The sequence below is a fragment of the Oratosquilla oratoria genome, chromosome 33 (assembly GCF_046742065.1).
Source record: "Oratosquilla oratoria isolate Oo_2021 chromosome 33, ASM4674206v1, whole genome shotgun sequence".
Lineage (NCBI taxonomy): Eukaryota > Metazoa > Arthropoda > Malacostraca > Stomatopoda > Squillidae > Oratosquilla > Oratosquilla oratoria.
Window position 1 is genome coordinate 40,428,918 of NC_134809.1, and position 22,076 is coordinate 40,450,993.

The following is a 22,076-nucleotide window of genomic DNA, read 5'->3' on the forward strand; positions in this document are numbered from 1 at the left end:
TCAGAGATAACAGACGGCGAGAGGCGGTGCTTCTGATAAGATTATCACAGGCCAGGATGGCACAGCGGGGCGAGGGGGGGGGGGGTGGTTCCATCCTGCAGTATATTTTAAAAACGAGCCTTGCCTCCCTGACAGGCTCCTAGAGAGAGAATCCCCAATGTCACTGGGGAAGTAGTCTTCGGGACGAGGCCTCCCTGGAGCTCCCGCAGTGTAGCCTCTCCTCTGAACAGTCACTCTCTCTAGGCCTTGGGGGGGGGGGGGAAAGAAGAGGGGGGAGGAAGAAGAGGGGGGTAAGAAGCAGGGGGAGGAAGAGGGGGGAAGAAGAGGGGGGAAGAAGCGGGGGGAAGAAGAGGGGGGGGGGGCTCCGACCGCTTAGGATGGGGAAAGTGGGAGGGTAATGGAAAAAGGTGGTGGGAGGCCTGATGCTGAGGTGGTGGTGGTGGTGGTGCTGCTATTGGTGGATGGTGGTGGTGGTGCTATTGGTGGATGGTGGTGGTGCTGCTATTGGTGGATGGTGGTGGTGCTGCTATTGGTGGATGGTGGTGGTGCTGCTATTGGTGGATGGTGGTGGTGCTGCTATTGGTGGATGGTGGTGGTGCTGCTATTGGTGGATGGTGGTGGTGCTGCTATTGGTGGATGGTGGTGGTGCTGCTATTGGTGGATGGTGGTGGTGCTGCTATTGGTGGATGGTGGTGGTGCTGCTATTGGTGGATGGTGGTGGTGCTGCTATTGGTGGATGGTGGTGGTGCTGCTATTGGTGGATGGTGGTGGTGCTGCTATTGGTGGATGGTGGTGGTGCTGCTATTGGTGGATGGTGGTGGTGTTGCTATTGGTGGATGGTGGTGCTGCTGCTATTGGTGGATGGTGGTGGTGCTGCTATTGGTGGATGGTGGTGGTGCTGCTATTGGTGGATGGTGGTGGTGCTGCTATTGGTGGATGGTGGTGGTGCTGCTATTGGTGGATGGTGGTGGTGCTGCTATTGGTGGTGCTATTGGTGGATGGTGGTGGTGGTGCTATTGGTGGATGGTGGTGGTGGTGCTATTGGTGGATGGTGGTGGTGCTGCTATTGGTGGATGGTGGTGGTGGTGCTATTGGTGGATGGTGGTGGTGCTGCTATTGGTGGTGGTGCTATTGGTGGGTGGTGGTGGTATCGGTGGTATTAGTGGGTGGTGGTAGTGGTGGCACTGGGAGATGGTGATGGTATTGGTAGATGGTGGTGGTGGTATTGGTGGATGGTGGTAGTAGTAGAAGGGGGTGATGGGTGGCTAAGGGCAGGAGGGAATCGAGGCCCCGGGACCAAGGAGGGTGCCCCCCCCCTGCCCCCCAGGGGTTTCAGAAGGGTCTCCATAGCCAAGAACACTTTCCTGTTGTTTTGCCTGAAAGACCTCACACAAAACTTGAGAGCATTTCTGCTAAAACTTCAACAAAATCCCAACATCACTTGAAAATCTTGCCTCAAATCCTCTATTCTGAGACCAACCAACCCCCATCCCACACTGGACACCAAGGCCTTCCAAAATTTCTCTCGAAGACCTTGGGTGAAGGGCTGGCAAGGAGATATGGGTTGGTGGTGTCAACCATTACCATAACTCTAGTAATGGCATGAACAGTGGCAAACAGACATGTTCAGATGCCACAATTCAACATTCCTATGTCCCTCTGCTATGCATATACCAAGAACTCAACTTCATACTACTATAGCTGAACTCCCAAATTCTATGTTGTACAAAAATACAAGTTTTCCTTCAGACTTTTTCATGTGGTCACTGTTCAGTGTAAGACTTCTCTAGTTTCTCTGATCTTGTAGTACCCCTTTCACACAGGTCTTTAACATGTGTCACTTCACCTACGTCTATCTATTCTTTGCCCATCCACTTCCGTGTTCATGATTATCTTACATACAAATCCTTTCCATTACATGCTCTCACCACTGCAACCTCTTCTCACATACCTTCTTTGACACCTCTTCCATCTTTACTGTTCCTCGTATTATTTCATGCCTAATCCTGTCCTTTAATCACCCTATACAGCTGCTTCCCATTTTTTGTGGCTTTTTCAGAGGCCATGTCTCAGTGTTATGTGCCATTGCTGGTCTGACAATACATTCTTTACCTATCAGTCATAAGTTTATTCTCGTCACAATACACCTATTTTCCTTCAATTATATTAGGTTGACTGTATCCTTCGGTTAATTCCACTTTCATATCACATTAGTCATTGATGCATGAGCTAAATATTCAAGATAATCTTTCCCTCTTTAACCCCATTTTATATTTTGATCATGATGTTCTCCACTTAACCAAATATTCAATTTTGGTTCCATTGTTCTTTAGATCTTCCAATGCCCTTCTCCAGCTCTCCAACTTCAGTTTCTTTACTGATGGCAATCAGCATTATATCATCCAAGAAAAACTCCATGGGAACCTCTTCCTCAACATCTAATAAATATATCTAATAACAGAAAAGTTGTGTAGTTTCACTATCTGGACACCTTCCGCCCTACAATAACTTGCAATGGTCCTTGAGTCCTATCATTGTTCTCTGGGAAGAAAATGACTTGACAAGGTTAGTGTGGGACTGTTTCCAAGCCATTGGTTCATTGTAGTAGGAAGGGAACATTTCCTAGTGGTCATTTCTAAAATGGTGAGGGAAATCCAGTGAAAGTTTCTAGAGAGCCTTCTTGGGCCCCAGCCCAGACAAAGCATGAGCCCATCAGGGCTTGCATCTCCAGGCAGCTAATCAGGGTACAGTTCATGTTCTGTACCAGATATCACAAGAAGCAGAACACCTTGACACTGGCATAACAACTGTTGTTCAATTTTCCAAGTAGCAAACCTGCAGTCCCACAGTGGTTGACAATGGTAACTGGGCTCTCTCTCAGATCTCTTGAATGAAACTTTGGACTGTTGTACAGATTTGGTGAAGGGCAGTTTCTGTCACTACTGGAAAGTTGTTGTTCCCTAAACTGTCTGGCCAAGCAGTCCCGCCAGTTGAAAGTAGTAGTAGTAGTAGTAGTATTTGGAGTGGAGCTATTACTGGTCGTCAACTCTCTAGGGGTGAGTAAGAAATACAGCTGAAGTTGATCAAGAAATTTTGGGCCCAATCTGAAGACCATATGTCAGTCCCCTTAGGTCTGCACCTTTTGGAAGCAAGGCATTAATGGGCTTTGAAAACAGGCAGTGTTGCTGTCCACCTTACAAGACCACCACAGCCAGACACCCATCACCGGCCCCACAACAATTAAGGAACAGCAAAATCAAACATATCACCAAACAACAAACATCACCCAGTAGCACTTCTTTTACTTGGTCAATAATGAACTGCCTTAACATGTTCACAATGCCATAAGCAACTTCATTTTCTTTAAAATATCTAACATTTACCTGAAAGTCTTCAAATTCTTTTAATATGAATCATCACAAGTTTGATCTTTCAAGGTCACTGTTGGAGTTCTTTACACCAAGTGAAAGCTTATATGAAACTTAAAATACAATAATGATGAACATCCTGTGCATCTATTTTCAAAGCCATCTAAATATGTGACATTTCAGTCTGACCTTTCAGTCACTCAAGGTCAAACCACCTTTTCATTGTTGTAATATGAATAACCATTGCCTCAAGTTTTGATGGCTGAAAACCACAGTCCAAAAGTGGCTGGCAATGGTCCTTGGCGCCCTCTCACTGATGGCCCTTTGGCTTTACCACTGATCTCTGTGGTAATATAACTTTGGACTGTTATATTAGTGTGGGACTGTCACCAGCATAAACACATTTGAGATGTGTTTAGCATGTATGAAGGTTACAAGGATGGATAGTGAGAAATGTGGAAGTGAGAAGGAAAGTGAGGGTGGAGAGCACAAGTTATCACAATGTTGGGATTATCTGGCTTTACCACTGATCTCTGTGGTAATATAGGTAACTTTGGACTTGCATTGGTGTGGGACTGTCACCAGTATAAACACATTTGAGATGTGTTTAGCATGTATGAAGGTTACAAGGATGGATAGTGAGAAATGTGGAAGTGAGAAGGAAAGTGAGGGTGGGATTATTTGGCCACAAGGAAAAAAAAATAAATAAATAAAAAATAAATAAATAAATAAAAGGCTAACAAAAAGTGTGCAAAGCAGAAGAGGTGGATGGAGAGAACCTGGGGAAGGACCAAATATAAGCTGGATATAGAGGATGAAGGGATTCTGGACACGAGGAATTTGAGCAAACAAAAATGGTGCAAAAGGTAGATGTGAATAGTGTGTGGTTGTACATGGATGAGAAAATGACTCGAAAGGGATTTTTTCCTGTATGCTCAGTGCGTTTAAGTGTATCAGAGGGGGGGGGGGAATGACCATGTAATGAAGTGGTGAGAGTTAACAAGCTTCAGCTGTCAGGCCCTGCTGTGGAGGTTTGGTTCTCACAGTTGTCACCAGGAGTCCCATCTCAGCATCTGCATTAATGCATCTCGAACTAAGGTTTCATTTCTTGGGTTTTTATTTGTATACTGAAATTGCATGTTGTCAGGTCGGTTTTACGAGGTCTTTTTCATTCCAAGCATTCATATTTAGTCTATAATCAAAATACAAACACTTAAATTAAATTTCTTTCATTTGCAACCCTTAGGCTGGGTTCACATGAGCAATTTCATGTGGTTAGTGGCCACCTCAAGAAATGGTCAAATGTAGTACATACATCTAGATGGGCCCATTCACATAGACAATCTTTTGTGGCAGCCACAAAAAAGTTGAGGATTGTGGCAGGCGAAGACATTTTCTGACATCACTGTAACCAGCAATAAAAACTTGCTTCAAATGACACACACGAGTCACTATCAGTGGCAGCCATCCTGACTACAGCTACTTTTGAACTGTCTTGTCATGTCTGTTAGAGCATCAAGTGCCCCTTTCCTTGAGTGGGGAAGATTGGCTCTTAAAGAGTTGTTTGACAAATACTGATCGCAGCGGTGGAGAAGACACACTTTATGATCTGAATCTAAAGGAATACAGTGAAAAGAATACCAGAGAAAAATTGTGGACAATGTGTGTGAGGCTGTGGTCATTAACTGGAGTAACTTTTTGCCAAGAGGAAAAAAGGCAAGTAATATTGAGAGAAAACACTGTTCACTAGCAATTTGTTACACTTGCCTGGTTATTTGTGCCTGCTGTGTGTGTGTGCGCGTGTCAGTGTGTGTGCGCGTGTCAGTGTGTGTGCGCGTGTCAGTGTGTGCGCGTGTCAGTGTGTGCGCGTGTCAGTGTGTGTGCGCGTGTCAGTGTGTGTGCGTGTGTCAGTGTGTGTGCGTGTGTGTCAGTGTGTGTGTCAGTGTGTGTGTCAGTGTGTGTGTGTGTGTGTGTGTGTGTGTGTGTGTGTGTGTGTGTGTGTGTGTGTCAGTGTGTGTGTGTGTGTGTGTCAGTGTGTGTGTGTGTGTGTGTGTGTGTGTGTGTGTGTGTGTGTGTGTGTGTGTGTGTGTCAGTGTGTGTGTGTGTGTGTGTGTCAGCGTGTGTGTGTGTTTGCGTCAGCGTGTGTGTGTGTGTGTGTGTGTGTGTGTGTGTGTGTGTGCGTGAGTGTGTGTGTGCGTGTGTGTGTGCATGTGTGCGTGTGTGCATGTGTGCGTGTGCGCATCTGTGCGTATGCGCATTTGTGCGTGTGCGCATGTGTGCATGTGTGTGTATGGGTGTTTCACAGTGGTCCTTGGATCATGTGTTGGGCTCATGATCAACGGCTATTTCCCTCCCGGAAGAGAGTTCAGAGCTCATATATGACTGATCCATGGGTATGCTGTCGCCTCACACACACACACACACACACACCCAACTCCCCATCCCTAAGAGTTGGGCGGGGAACCTGGGCTATATCACCTAAGCTATTCCACATTTATACATCTATGGAAAACTATTTCTTCACATCCTTTCACACCTGTGTGATTCACACACCCCCAACTCCTCGCTCACAAGAGTTGGAGTAAAACCCCGCAGTGCAGTGATACTGAAATTATTTCAGCTCTGGGCGGGAGTCAAACCCGGACCATCGTAGTGGCAGGCGAAACCCATGTGTTATCTTACAGGAAGGGGAGCTATGCTCGTGGTGTATCTCCTCTGTATCTCGGTGTCTAGTTTGTTCTTAAATTCATGTATGGTTTTTGCATACACTATTGTTTTGTCCAGTTTGTTTCAGATGTCCACCACCGATTTTTTTTCAGATCTCTTCTATAATTATCCTTTATTTTTTTTCATGTCCTTGTGTTTTTGTCTTTTCTATCAAGGACTTCCATGCCTTTCATGATCCTGTAGATGGTCAGTTGGTAATTTCAATTTAGCCAGTCTCTCCTCATATGACAGGTTTGAAACAGCTGGGGCCATTTTTGTAGTTGCTCTCTAGATTCTTTAAATTTTCTTTATATTCTTTTTGGTACTGGGTGATCAAAGTGTCACTGCATACTCCAGTCTAGGCCTTATTAGTAACTAACTTTTTTTTTTTTTTTTTTACCATTTATTCATATAAATAGGTAAAACCCACCTTTGTTGATCTTTGGTGTGTGTGCACGGGTGTGTGTGTGTGCACAATTCACCATGGTCTTTGATCACAGACTCATGATCAACAGCTATTTCCCTCCTGGAAGAAAGAGCTCAAGAGCTTATATATGACCAATCTATAAGTAATGCACCCCCCTAACTCCCCACCCACAAGAGTTGGAGTGACGACTCTGTGCAGCGATACTAAAATCATTTCAGTCCTGGGTGGGTTTTGAACCCAGACCGCTATGGTGGCAGCCGGGAACTCTACCACTGCGCCACATGTGTGTACCTAATTGTAGTATACAGGAAAGGAGTAACACTTGCTGGGTCCTGTCTATTCTAATTTTCATACATATCTAGACTCAAATTCCTGTACAGTTCCAACTTTATCTATATCTTTGATTTCCAATTATATTTAGATTTCAACTCGTGTATTGTTTGAGCCATCTAAGTTACTCCACATTCATACATCTATACAGAAATTTGTATTTCTTCACAACCTTTAGACATGGTATTTTTTAATTCACTTCCATGACCTCTTAAAGTCCTCATCTTTAATCAATCTCTTCTATCAATGCAATCTAATCCCTTTAGTGACCTGAACACTAATCATGTTGCCTCTCTCTTCCAATCTTTCAAACTTGGTAGACCCAGTACTTCTAGTCTTTCCTCGTATGATTTTTCTGCCAGGCTGGGGACCAGTTTGGTTGCTGCCCTTTAAATTCTTTCAATCTTGATTATATCCTTCAATCTGTGTGGGGACCATACTACCTATGCATATTCCAGTCTTGGACTTCTGGGCTTTGAAGATTTTTTCATCTCTTCATTCATATAATGGAACAACTTTAATCTTCTGCCGTAGTCCATACGTCTCTCCCACAATCCTGCTGACATGTCTGTCAGGTGACAGGTTGTCTTTTATCAGAACTTAAGTATTTCCTCTTTTGCTTTTGTAATGTGTTCGCTTCCCAAGGAATAGTTTAAGAATGGCCTTTTGCCACTATTGCCCATTTCCAGTACTTTACATTTTTTGGTAATGAACTTCATTTCCCATTATTGGTTGTGTGTGTGTGTGTGTTTACTTAGTTGTATTATAATGGAAGGGAGCTATGCTCCTGGTGACCCGTCTTTGTATATCTCAGCATCAAGTTTTTTCTTAAAATCTTGAATAGTGTTTGCACACACTGTTTCCTTGTCTAATTTGTTCCAATTCGCTATTTTTTTTAGATCTCTTTTCTGTGTGTGTGTGTGTGTGTGTGTGTGTGTGTGTGTGTGTGTGTGTGTGTGTGTGTGTGTGTGTGTGTGTGTGTGTGTGTGTGTGTGTGTGTGTTCTCCTCACCTCGGATCTGCTGCTGTCTCGACACCCTACGGCAGTGAGCTCAGAGCTCGTTATTTGCCGATCTCTGGGTAGGTCTGAGACCACTCACACACCACACACCGGGACAGCAAGGTCACAACTCCTTGACTAACGTCCTGTACCTACTCACTGCTAGGTGAACAGGGGTTACACGTGAAAGGAGACAAACCCAACTTATCTCCGCCCGGCCGGGGAATCGAACCCCGGTTCTCTGGCTTGTGAGGCCAGTGCTTTACCAATCCGCCACCGAGCCGTGTGCGTGTCTAGTTTGCTCTTAAATTTATGGTTTTTGCACACACTTTTTTCGTCCAGTTTCTTCCAAGTGTCCACCACTATGTGGAAAACTGTTCTTCAGATCTCTTCTATAACAATGTTTTTCGAGTTTCTTTCCATGTCTTCTTGCGTCTCTCATCTATATTTAACAAGTCCTTTCTATCGAGTATTTCTGTGCCCTTCATGACAAGTTTGAATGTGCAGGAGCCATTTTTGTGGCTGCTCTCTCAATTATTTCAATTTTCTTTATATTCTTTTTGGTACTGGGTGACCAGAATGTTGCCGCATATTCTAGTCTTGGCCTTATCAGTGTGACTAATTTTTTTTATCATTTCTTCCTCCAAATATGTAAATGCCATTTTTATTGATCTTAGCAAGTTAAAGGATTCTCCGACATTTGTATATTTATCATAGGACAAGACATTTGAGATAATTACTCCCAAATATTTTTCAGATCCAACTTTCTTTTACTTCCTTAGTTCCAATTTTAAATTGTCCTGATATTCTATTTTTTTCCAAACTCCGTTATGACTTCTCAATATTGAAGTCCACTGCCCATTTCTGTATTGATTTGCAGTTTCAGTTTTCACTTTCTTTAACAATTTAGTGTCATCTGCAAAGAAGCTCATGTAAAACTGCACATCATCCATGTCATTCACATAAGTGAGTGAGTGTGAGAGTGTGAGTGTGTGAGAGTGTGAGTGTGTGAGAGTGTGAGTGTGTGTGTGTGTGTGTGTGTGTGTGTGTGTGTGTGTGTTTACCTAGTTATATTTTACGGGAAGGGGAGCTATGCTTGTGGTGTCCCGTCTTTGTATCTCATTTTATCTAAACTATTTTTGAATTCATGTATTGTTTTTGCGCACACTACTTTCTCATCTAACTTGTTCCAACTGTCTATTACTCCGAGGAAAGCTGTTCTTTTTCAGATCTCTTCTATAGCTGTCTTTCTTGATTTTCTTTCCATGTCCTCTTGTATTTCTATCATCCCATTTTATTAGATCCTGTGTGTGCGTGTGTGTGTGTACCTTACCTATTTGTATTTTGCAGGAAGGGGAGCTATGCTCGTGGTGTCCCGCCATATTGCGTGTGTGTGTGTTAACCTAGTTGTATTTTACGGGACAAGAGCTATGTTCATAGTGACCCACTTTCATCTCTCTCCACATCCAGTTTGTTCTTAAAATCATGTATAGTTTTGGCATTCACTGTTTCCCCGTTCAGTTTGTTCCACACATCAATCACTATGTGGGAAGCTATTCTTTTTCAGGTATCTTCTGTAGCTGTCTCTTTAGTTTCTTTTCATGTCCTCTTGTTTCTCCTGTCCCACTTTAATAAGTTGTCTGTTGAGAATTTCCATCCCTTTCATAATTCTGAAAATGGTCAACAAAACACCTCTTTCTCTTCTCTGAGTGCGTGTGTGTGTGAAGGAGGGGGGGGGGGGGTATGGGATTCACCCTGGTCTTTGAATCACGTATTTGGGCTCATGATCGACAGCTATTTCCCTCCTGCAAGAGCTCAGAGTTTGTATACGACCGATCTATGGGTAATGCTGTAACCAACCAACCAACCACAACCACACACACAACTACACACACAACCACAACCACACACACAACCACAACCACACCTCACAACCACAAACACAAACACAAACGCAACCACAACCACAACCACACACACACAACCACACACACACACACACACAACCACACACACAACCACACACACAACCACACACACACACACACACACACACACACACACACACACACACACACACACACACACACACACACACACACACACACACACACACACACACACACACACACACACACACACACACACACACACACACACACACACACACACACACACAAATTCCCCACCCACAAGAGTTGGAGTAATAACCCGCAGTGCAGCGATACTGAAATGATCTCAGCCCTGGGTGGGATTCAAACCCGGGCCTCCATAGTGGCAGCCAGGAACTCTACCAACTGTGCCAAGAGTTGTGTGTGTGATTACCTAATTGTAGTACAAAGGAAAGGATCAATGTTCCTTGTCTCCCGTATCCTACCTAGCCTCAAATTCATGCACAGTTCCTTGATTTCCATTATCGTATTTAGATTTGAACTCGTGTATTGTTTGAGCTTGGGCTATACAACTTTCCAACCTATTCCAAATATTTATGCATCTTTATGGAAAACTTCCTTCACTTCCTTTAGACATGATCTTTCTTAATTTGCTCCCATGACCTCTTAAAAGACTTCCCATCTTTAATCAGAGCTCTTCTGTCAATGCAATCTATCCCCTTAAGTGACCTGTATATGGTTATCATAGCACCTCTCCCTTTGAATTTTCAAAGCTGGCAGACCCAGTGGTATATTCTTTCCTCATATGGTTTATCTGCCAGGGTGGGGAACAGTTTGGTTGCTGCCCTTTGTATTCACTCAATCTTAAATCCTTCACTGTGTGAGGACCATATAATTGACTCTTATAGGCTTGAATGTGTTGTGACGAATTTTTCATCATGTGTCCATGCGAGTATTTACCTAATTGTAGTATACAGGAAATGAGCAATGCTTGTTGGGTCACATCTCCTGTATAATTTTCAAACATAAATAGATTCAAATTCATGTATGGTTCCAACTTATTCTATATGTTTGATTTCCAATTATATTTAGATTTCAACTCTTGTATTGTTTGAGCTTGGGCTATATCACCCAAGCTATTCCACATATTTACAACTACAGGGATTTCTCAATTTATGCAAGGGATACGTTCCTGAAGGGATTGTGAAATGTAAAAATCAAAGTGAACAGTTAAGTTTTACTATAGCTTATTTGATTTTTACATTTATTCTAAAAAATTTATGTAACATGAAAAAATTACTAGTTTGTAAACCGTCTTATTCCAATATCACATATCCTAAACATTCACAAATTGAGAAATCCCTGTATATGGAAAACTTTCTTCACATCTTTGACACGTGGTCTTAATTTACTATCATAACCTCTTAAATCCCTCATCTTTAATCAGGAGATCTCTTCTATCATTGCAATTATCCCCTTTAGTGACCTGAACACTAATCATGTCACCTCTCTTCAATCTTTCAAACTTTGCAGACCCAGTATTTCTAGTCTTTCCTCGTACAATTTATCTGCCAGGCTGGGGACCAGTTTGGTTGCTGCCTTTTGTATTCTTTCAATCTTGCTTATATCCTTCAATCTGTGTGGAGACCATATTACTGACGCATACTCAGTCTTGGCCATATCAGGGTTTTGATTTTTTTCATCTCTTCATCCATGTAATGGAACGACTATCTTCTCCAGTAGTCCACATGTCTCTCCCACAATCCTGCAAATCTGTTAGGTGACGGGTTGTCTTAACACTCCCAAGTCTTCCTCCTCTTTTGTAATGTGTTCATTTCCCAAGGAATAGTTTAAGGATGCCCATTTCCAGTACTTGCATTTGTGTATGTGTGCATGTTTGTTTACCTACCTAGTTGTATCTTACAAGAAAGGGGAGCTAAACTCATGGTGTCCCATCTTTGTATCTCTCCATATCCAGTTTCTTAAATTCTACTTTTTTGCATGGATTGTTTTTTCAGCCAACGTGTTCCATACATCCACCACTGAGGAAAGCTGTTCTTTTTTCAGGTCCCTCCAATAATTGTCCTTTTTTAAGCTTCTTTTTATGTCCTTTTGTGTTTATTTTATCCCAATTTAGTAAGTCTTCTCTGTCAAGGACCACCATGCTCTTCATAATTCTATAGATGGTCAACAAGTCACCTCTTTCTCTCCTCTGTTCCTGAGTCAGCAACTCCAATTTCAAGAGTCTTCATATGGGAGTTTTGATAGTTCTGGGGCCATCCTCGTAGCTGCTCTCTGGATCCTCTCAATCTTCTTTATATTCTTCTTGTATTGTGTGACTAGTGTTGTTGCATACTCCAATTAGGCCTTATCATTGTGACTAGTATTTTCTTCACCATTTCTACATCCAAGCAGGTAAAAGCCACTTTTATTGCTCTTAGTGAGTTGGAGGTTTTGCTGACAATCTTGTTTATACGTTTGTCAGGGAACATACGTGATGATTAATCCAAGGTCCTTTTCAGACACGTGTGTGTGCGTGTGTATTTTACACAAAGCTATGCTCATAGTGACCCACTTTTGTATCTTTCAGCATCCAGTTTGATCTTAAATTCTTGTTTAGTTTTTGCACTCGCTGTTTCTTGATTTTGTTCCAGACATCTATCACTCTGCGTGGGAAGCTATTCTTTTTCAGATCTCTCTATCAAGGACCTCCATCCCTTTCATAATTCTGTAGATGGTAAGCAGGTCTCCTCTTTCTCTTCTCTATTCCAGGGTGGGTAGTTCGAGTTTGTCCAATCTGGGAGTGTTGGTGCCACGTGTCTGTTTACCTAACTGTAGTGTAAAGGAAAGGAACAACACTAGTTGGGTCACATCTATTCCCTAAATTTCAACATCCCTATCCTCAAATTTACGTAGTCCCAACTTAATCTATATCCTTGTTTTTCAATTATCTTATCTTACGTTCTTACGTAGTTGGAGTTTCTCGGCCGTATTCCACCACTTACACGGCGCTCATTACAGCCGCCCTCGTACAAACTAACACTTGTATTCTTGGTTCATAGTCATATCATCCAGATCATAACACTCAGTAAACAAGTACGTCTTCAGTCTTTTCTTGAATATTTCAACATTTTCGGCCATCTTAAGGTTCAAAGGTAATTTGTTATAGAGTCTTGGAGGCATCACACTGTCTTAATATATCTGAGTCTATATGAAAGTCCTCAAGGAGATCATGTACATATTTGGGTCTACCAGAATTTAATGCCTGATAAGCTATGTCACCTTCTGAGCAATCCCATACATTAATCAATATATGGAAATCTATTTTTACATCCTTCAAACATGTGGTCTCTCAATTTGTTCCTATGTCTTCTTAACTTCGATATGATTACGCCTATGCAGGCATCATGAGGAGCAAGTGGGTACAATAGGATGCCAGCATCGGCATCTTTATTAATACAAATATTTTTTGTAGTTCTACTCTAGTTACCCCCGGATTCTGTGAACGGATTTGATCACATTTTCTGCGTTTATTAATACTCAGTACAAGGGAATGCGTAATACAGCAGTGACTTCACAATAGTGTGATGCAGCGTACATATGGCAGCTGATGCTGCATGTGAGAATTTGACTTGCACTGAAGTGGTTAAAGCACCCCCATTTTTTAAATCAAGATATCTTCTGTCAACTCACCCTATCCCATTAGTGACCCAAATACTACAATCATATCACATCTTTTCAATATTTTAAAGTTGGCAGACCAAGTGCTTCATACTATACACATTCCAGTCTTGGACGGCTCAGGGTTTCGAGTTTTTTCCGTCATCTCTTCATCTATATAGTGCAACACCACTTAAATCTTTTGCAGTAGTCCATATGTCTCTCCCACAATCCTACTGCTGTGTCAGGATACAATTGTCTTTAATCAACACTCGCAAATATTTCATATTTTGCTTTTATGGGTTCACTTCCCAAAGAATAGTCTAAAGATCTTTTGCCACTATTGCCCATTTCCAGTGCTTTGCATTTTTTGTTAATGAACTTCAGTGTATGTATGTTTACCTAGTTATATCTTACAGGAGGGGTAGCTTCGCTCATGGTGTCCCATCTTTGTATCTCACAGTATCTTGTTTGCGCACATGTATTCACTTGGTCTTTGGATCACGTGTTGGACTCGTGATCGACAGCTATTTCCCTCCTGGAAGAGAGCTCAGAGCTCGTAGGTCCGATCCGTGTGTGTGTGTGTGTGTGTGTGCGTGTATTTACCTTGTACTGTATTATACTGGAAGGAGAGCTATGCTTGTGGTGACCCATCTTTGTATCTCGCAACATCTAGTTCGTTCATGAATGGTGTTTGCCATTGTTTTGTCCAATTTGTTCCAGACATCCACCACTGTGTATAAAGCACTTTTTCAGATCTACTCTATAATTGTCCTTTTCGAGTTTTTCATGTCCTTGTTTTTCTTCTATCCCAATTTAACAAGTCTTCTCTATCAAGGGCTTCCATAATTCTGTAAATGCCCAACAGATCACTTCTTTCTTTGTTCCAGGGTTGGTAGTTCTAGTTAAGACAATCTTTGCTCATATGACAGTTTTGAAAGTGTTGGGGCAATCTTTGTTGTTACTCTTTGGATTCTTTCTATTTTCCTTATATTCTTTTTTGTACTGGTTGTCCAATGTCACCGCATACTCCAATCTTTGTCTTATCAGTGTGACTAGCATTTTCTTTACCAATACCACATCCAAGTAATCAAAAGCCACTTTTATTGATCTTGAATTGTAGGTTTATCCGACTATATTGGTTTATCTGCTTGTCTGGGGACCTATTCTTTTTATTTTTTTTTCCAAATTCCATTGCACTATATTTCTTAATGTTGAAGTCCACTTCTGACTCCCTTCCCAGACCTTGTTCAGATCTCTGTAGCGATTCACAATATTTTTCCATACTTACTTTAGTAGTTGTGTCTATGGATCATGTGTCGGACTCATGATCAACAGCCATTTCCCTCCCAGAGGAGAGCTCAGAGCTCGTATGACCGATCTATGGGTAATGCTATGAACCTTACATGCACACACACACACCCAACTCCCCACCCACGAGAGTTGGAGTAATGACTCAAAGCACAGCGATACTGAAATTATTTCAGCTCTGGGCAGGATTTGAACCTGGACCATTGTAGTGACAGTCAGAGACTACCAACTGTGCCACCGAGTCGTGTGTGTGTGATTCACCATGGCCTTGGATCACATGTTGGATTTGTGATTAACAGTTATCAACCTCTTGGATGAGAGCTCAGAGCTCATATGACTAATCTCTGGGTAATACTATGACCTTACACGCACACACACCTCCAACTCCCTGCCCACAAGAGTTGGAGTAACACCCCGCAGCACAGCAATACTGAAATTATTGCAGCCCTGGACGGGAGTCAAACCTAGATCACCATGGTGGCAGGCGAGAACTCTAACCACTGCACCACGATTGTGTGTGTGTTTACCTAATTGTATACAGGAAAGGAGCAATGCTCATCGGGTCCTTTCTCCTACTAATTTTCAAACGTACCTAGACTCAAATTCATGTACGGATCCAACTTAATCTATATTTTTGATTTCCAATCATATTTAGATTTGAACTCTTATTGTTTGAGCTTGGTCTATATCACCTAAGCTATTCCACATTCATACATCTGTATGGAAATCCTTTTTCACATCCATTCGACTTGTGGTCTTTCTTAATTAATTCCCACAACCTCTTAAAGCCCTCCCATCTTTAATCAGATATCTTCTATCAATGCAATCTATCCCCTTTAGTAACCTGAACACTAATAATGTCACCTTTCTCTTCAATCTTTCAAACTTGGCAGACCCAGTACTTCAATTTTTCTTACATGGTTTATTTGCCAGGCTGGGGACCAGTTTGGTTGCTGCCCTTTGTTGATCTACCAGGATAAATCCTGGTAGGCATCAACATTTTGTTGTACTGCCACGAACCTGCTCTTTGAGGACTAGCAAAGCATGAGCTAAAGTGACCTCTTATTGCTTTCCCTCTCATAATAAATCCAATTCCCGGCATGGTACAATCATACAGGATCCTTATTTGTGGCTGCCAAAGTGGCTTGTGTGCACAGTACTCCCACTCCCAATTTTTCACAGCCACCATTTTGTTTTGAGGCGGCAACTGACCACAAAGTTGCTCATGTGAACCTGGTCTTAGATTAAGGATTAAAGCTACATTTGTGATGAATTGATTACAACCTATTCACAATGAACATGTCTTTAATTACAATATTACAGGTTTCACTTAATTTTGTGCTCAATTTGTAGTATATATTTTAGGTAAACCTCAAACTTTGGTCTTAAATTGAGAGAAAAGTACTTGTGTAAACATTTTGCGCAGTCTGATTGGACAAGGTGCACACATCCTCTGATGCTGCCATAAATATATGGTGTTTAATTAGATCAGTATTTTCAGCCTTGGCACCCATAGCATGGTTCCTACTACAGTGTCTAGTTACTAATTATACATCAAAGATATGTCCCCCACTTGAAAGGGAGACAAGTCTAAGCATGCCTTACCTCATTGCAAGAGAAAAATGCACAAAGGAATATCAATCGCCTTGCATCATCCCATAATAAAATATCTGGAACACACCAGGATGCTTACTCATGCCAATGACATGACAAAACCCAACATAATGGCTACAAAAACAGCTGATGTGACCATTCAAGCTATTATGTTCCTGAATTTATTGAAACTTTTAGAGAAAAAAAAAAAAGAAAACCAAGAGCTAGATAAATGTTTGGCCTGATTTCTGACACCCTATCTTTAATAAGAGTTGTGCTTATGGAGTCTGCTCTCCATCATTGACTTAATTTTCTGTTTATTAAACTATTTCCTCTTCTGTTATTGATGTGGCAGTCCAACACAAATATATGAACAACAGTCAGAAAATTTCTTCAGAGATCTGTGGGAGGGTTTGAGAGCTTGCCAACCATGATGGGGCTCCAAGTTTTTCAATCAGTGAAACCAAAGCAACCATGGCTAAATTTTTAGAAGTGCACACCTCCATGATATAGCGATAGAAAATTATTAAATTCTGTAAACCGTAATATATTGCAATACAAGTTTTTCTTTATGGAAATTAATAACAAATGTTGCTAAAACAGATTTACTGACAAATGAAGTCAAGGCAGGTGAATGATACGCCATGTTTGTTTTGACAGATGCCGAGGTTGAAAAAACGAAAGTATGATAAATTAGTCTATTCTAATCTAACCTCCATACCCTACGCTGTATTTAGTAATGAGGTACCTGTAATTCTAAAGACCATCCAGGGCGTCATCAGATGCTGAGGTCAAAGAAATGAAAGGACCATAAATTTGTCTATTCTAACCTACATAACCTAAGCTGTATTTAGTAATGCGGTACTTGCAATTCTAAATATCATCCAGGCTGTCATCACAGATGCCGACGGCCTGATTAAGTACTCGATCGGACTGTGGGGAATAGAGTTATTGCATTGCTTGAAAAAAGCCCTATTGTCTTCGTAACAGCACTTAAACATCACCTGGAGTTAGAGAGCAACCGGTGCACAGCTAACTGACATGGACTAGACTGGACAGACATGGTGTCTTGATCCTATGCCTACAGCTTCATTCGGTAGTATATTTGCTTTTAGTAAGGTTTATGTTGATTTATAATTTACAAAATTAATAATTTCCTAATGCTATATCACATAGGTATGCACTTCTAAAATACCCAACCATAATTACCAATATAGTGGTTAATGGAATCCTCTGTGTACTTGCAATTTAGTTTGGAGCCTTACTCCACCCAAAGGCACTCACAGAGCTTCCCAAGTAGATCTAAGCAACTCCATGGATACTTCATTGTCTTGTCAGTAAAGTCAGAACTCGGTGAATATGTGGGTCTTCAGTCTTTTTGTGAAGACTTGGAGACTTGAACTTGTCTCGACACATTCAGGAACCTTATTCTTGGAGCACCCTTAATATATTCAATACAATGTCACCCATGTACACATCGTGAGCCATGAGTGGAGTATACGAGAACCCTGGCATCTGCTTCCAGATTATATTTTTGTTGTAGCTGAGTGACCCCTGTATTCTATGAACAGGCTAGATCACATTTCCTGTGACATTTATTTGAGGTGAAAGACAGGTATAACAGCAATAACTTTATATTTTGTAATGCGCATATTGTGATGTATCATCGTAATTTATTAACCTGGTGCGCGCGCTCGAATATTTAACATATTAAAGTGGTTAAAGGCCAAGAAACCTGTAAAATATTCCCTAGTTCTTCTGTCTCTTCACAAATGTCTCAACATCATGCTTCTGTAGTTTTATATACCTAGATTGACAAAATTTCAATAATTGGTATGTTTTGATGGGTACCATCCAAACATTAAATAGTTTGACCACATATTTACTATGAGACTACGAGTACTTTTCAATAAAATACAGGTTGGAACAGCTTAAGAAAGGCTGAGGATCATAATCTGTATTGTGGAAACAAATGCTTGATAAACTGGGAAAATTATATGATGCAACAACTGCCTTCACTGGTTCCACCAAGTTTGTGCTGGGCTAAATTCAGATGAAACTTCTGGTGTTGCATCTGGTGCTAGATCTAAGTCATAGCAATATGTCCATCATTGCTGGCTACTGTTACTAGCTCTTAAATATTGGCACAAACTCCAAACACCTATTGCAATTTTATCACATTCCCCTCCTAGATTCTAGCCTGGGGGCATTCCTAAGAAAAGGAGTTCCAGATCTACTCCATTGAAAATTCAATTCATTTGAATGTGTGAATTATATCAATGACCTGACTTACCTTACCCCAAACTACTGATAATAGCTGTAGGAAGTTTTGGAGGAAAGTGTCTAAATGATCCGTCCTAAGGCAATGTACAAGTGATTTTGGCTACAAATGACAACTTTTCTCACAAAATCTACTGATATGACATCACAATAATGCCACAATTCCCAGGTAACCAGCAATAGCCACCGGGCAGGCCCATAAGTCATGCTGTTTAGGGATGAGGGGTATTCCAGAACAAGGTGCTCTGAATCCCCTGTATGGTCAATGTATCTGGGATAATTTGACTGTGGTCAAGCCTATTCTGTGTTGATATTGTTCCAATGTTGGATGGCATATCAAAGTGTACCAATACAGACGTCTGAAGGCTGTTGGAGTATAGAGTTTGGAGGTCCGTTTTGGGGAGCTTGTTTAGTGATCCGAGTGTGAATGTGTAATGCTTTATTGTTTTTAATGATAACTTCTAAAGCTGGCACCCAAAAATTGTACAAAAGATCCATTAAATGAAGGATTAATCACTGAAGGTGAAGTGGATATAAAAAGACTTGCACAAAAAAAAATTGTGCAACCAGCTGGACAGTGAAGAGTAAAGTAGCTCATCAGAAGACTGCCAACAAGAACACTACATTTCAAACAAAACTGCTACTATATGTCAAATATAAATGACTGCAAGCTAGCAAGAAAAAAAATATTGGAAACCAACTAATCCATGCCCAAGGTATCTCTTGCAAGACTTACAGGTCCCAGGTAAATGGCAACACTCACTCAATTAGCCCATAAATCACACGAGTAATACATAATTTTGTCTAGATATAGCTAGTGTGGAGCAGTAAGATGAGGGATTCTGGGTCCTCTGTGCCAGTGTTGCACCTCGGGCAGCACAAGGATATGGTCAGTTCTATTCTTTCTTACTACCACATTTGTGCTGAATGACAACCTGAATGCATACATGTGATGTTTCTGTTCCTCTTGGGAGGAATTTCTCTGCAGGGTTGAGGGAAGGAAGAAATATGAAGCTGATGGCATCAGATGGCTTAATACACTGGTTACTTCTTTGATGAATTCAAATTGAGTAATTGCAAACAAACCAATTATAGGAAACTTGGAGAAATATTTCCCACTCCTTTTCACAGCATGCTACAATTTGCTTCTACACTAACACTGGCAAGGGTAGTAGGTCATTAATGTGTATAGTTATTACTATGCTACCTAAATACATCAACCCATGCAAGAATATGCACTGAACTGCATGATCTCGGTACTATAAGAATAGCATACCTACTATCACTGATATTTGGAACAAAGGTTTGTTCACAAGGTTGTCAATCCACACTAGACAAAGCTGACTATTTGGTAGCTATCATTTTACACCAATTCCGAGCCCTACTTGTACCTTTCGACGAGGTTTTACACACGATGGACATTCCCTGTAAAAATAAGTTCTTTTTGTTTCCTGTGTCGCCGCGCTGGCTGAGGTGGTTTTCGTGGCATTCGTCTCGACCTAAGGCTAACTTTGTACTGGACCATATCCTACTGACGAAGACCCAGTGTCCAAGTTGTAACATCTTTCAAATAACCTTCGGGAAACGTTACCAGAACCTCAACAAAAGCCTGATTGCTTGATTGGAGGTACAACTCGTAGTTTTGCAAAGCCGATTCAATTTAGCGATCCTGATAGGGCGAGGTGATCAAGCAAAGCCGTTCCTTGCTCACAGATGTTTGTTTCTACCAAGCGCCCAACCACAGCAAGAGAAATTTACGGCGTTTTGAAGTGATACTATTGCTGATGACTAAACTATACTCACTGTGGTAATATTCGTGGTATGTTCAGCTAATGGCTTGGACGATAGCAGTACCGCCCCCAACACCCACCGTCTACGGTGATCAAGCCACACCTTAACTTTGCTACAAATCCCTAATTGACCTTTTCTACGTCCTACTAACCAATAACCCAACGCTTTAACATCTAGCCCCATACCGCACGACAATTACATTCTATTTAGCAAGCAATGACGTGCAAAATCGCAAGCCTTCCCAACTCCCAGCTTTGCCAAACGTCAGCCATGTCGATCGAACATTGCCATATTTCCTAACCATGCTATTGGAGTCAATATAGAATAAAATAAAACAGCATTACTCTTTACCTTAAGGCCAGTGCCCAGAACAATGCAGTCATACTCCTCATCCATGCTGGCGATTTTTCAGAACACCGACACAGACAAATAAACTTCTCTCCGCCTCAGATTACTCCGGTCGACAGAAAATGTCACAGCAGCAGGGATCACTGACGGCCGTCTTACTGCGCGCTAGAAAATAGTTCAAAGACGATTTTCATATCTACTCAGAAAAAAATATAATTTAAGAGAAAATTTATATAATTATATATTCATTAATTATATAAAACATATAAATTTGTTAGAATAGGAAAATAACAAATAAAGTTTGGCGCGGAGGAATACATATTCTTCTGAATGTCAACAGATGGCAGTACGGTAGAGATGTCGTCTGCATTCTGACAGATATTCTATGAAAGAGGTGATGTAGCCCATAAAATTTGAAGCGTTTTTCAATATATAAACAATATCAAGAATTATCAGTTACGGAAAACAACTTACCAACGTAAGAGCATGCTTCGCAGTATGCATTTATGGAACAAAGATTGCCTAAATTATCAGCTGGCAGCAAAATCTGAGGTTAAATTTTACCCGAGTGTGAAAAGATACATAATAGTATATGCATATATACTGCGATATATTTTACTCAACAATCATTCTTTTTATGAATTACCAAAGTGAAAGCTTTACTATTTTCAAGTGGACTAAATTTTGTGCAATTAACACAAGCAGTGCCATAGTAATCATATGACTTATCATAGTATCATTCTTGAAACACCTCACATTTTTTTTTACATGTTAAATGGCGTACATTTAGAAGTTCTCAAGTTTATTTGTCTACAGTTGAATAACTTTAGGCATGTCCTGAACACATAACCATGGTAGGTGTTCAGTTTGGGAAACAAGATGACTATGCACGTACACACCAGGTATACGGAATATAACTGTAATAAAAATTATAATGCACAGAACGTCTGCATAGGTCAGGGGGTGGGGGGGCTATTCTTTCGTTTATATTCATGAATCATTGTAGTTACGTAGGTGAACAATTTCGGAAATGTGGCATGTATTCTCCACAACAATATGGTGACCAAAAAAATTACAAGCAAATTCTGCCTGCCACGGAATACAGCGGTGAGGTAATAACGACAGACGCTCATTATCGTGGTGAGAGTCACGCACTAGTTATGCATGTTCATTTAGGGATAGTTAAACCGTGATCAGATGTTAAAATATTGCTAGTAGTGTTGATACTAATACACCATGACTGTAAGGGATGGGCAATGTGACATCGAGCAAGTCAAATGATGAGGTGGAATGTGTATTAATGATACATTTGATGGGATGGTGATGGTGAAAAAACATGTTCATGCATTTATGCTGCGTTCATGAAGATAA

At 41.1% G+C, this 22,076-nt stretch overlaps 1 protein-coding gene across 4 annotated transcripts in view; it reads right to left on the reverse strand.

The window, feature by feature from the left end:
• Gdi (GDP dissociation inhibitor) overlaps window positions 1-20,870 on the reverse strand; it is a 76,291-nt gene extending 55,421 nt beyond the window's left edge. For all 4 annotated transcript variants that reach the window (XR_012965714.1, XR_012965715.1, XM_076172823.1 and 1 more), the window contains exon 1: window positions 20,709-20,870. Coding sequence is in view for 2 of the 4 variants with exons in the window: in XM_076172823.1 (XP_076028938.1) it covers window positions 20,709-20,753 (45 nt within the window). In the remaining 2 variants the exon portion in view is untranslated. The remainder of the gene's footprint in view (window positions 1-20,708) is intronic.
• Between the last annotated feature and the right edge of the window lie 1,206 nt (window positions 20,871-22,076).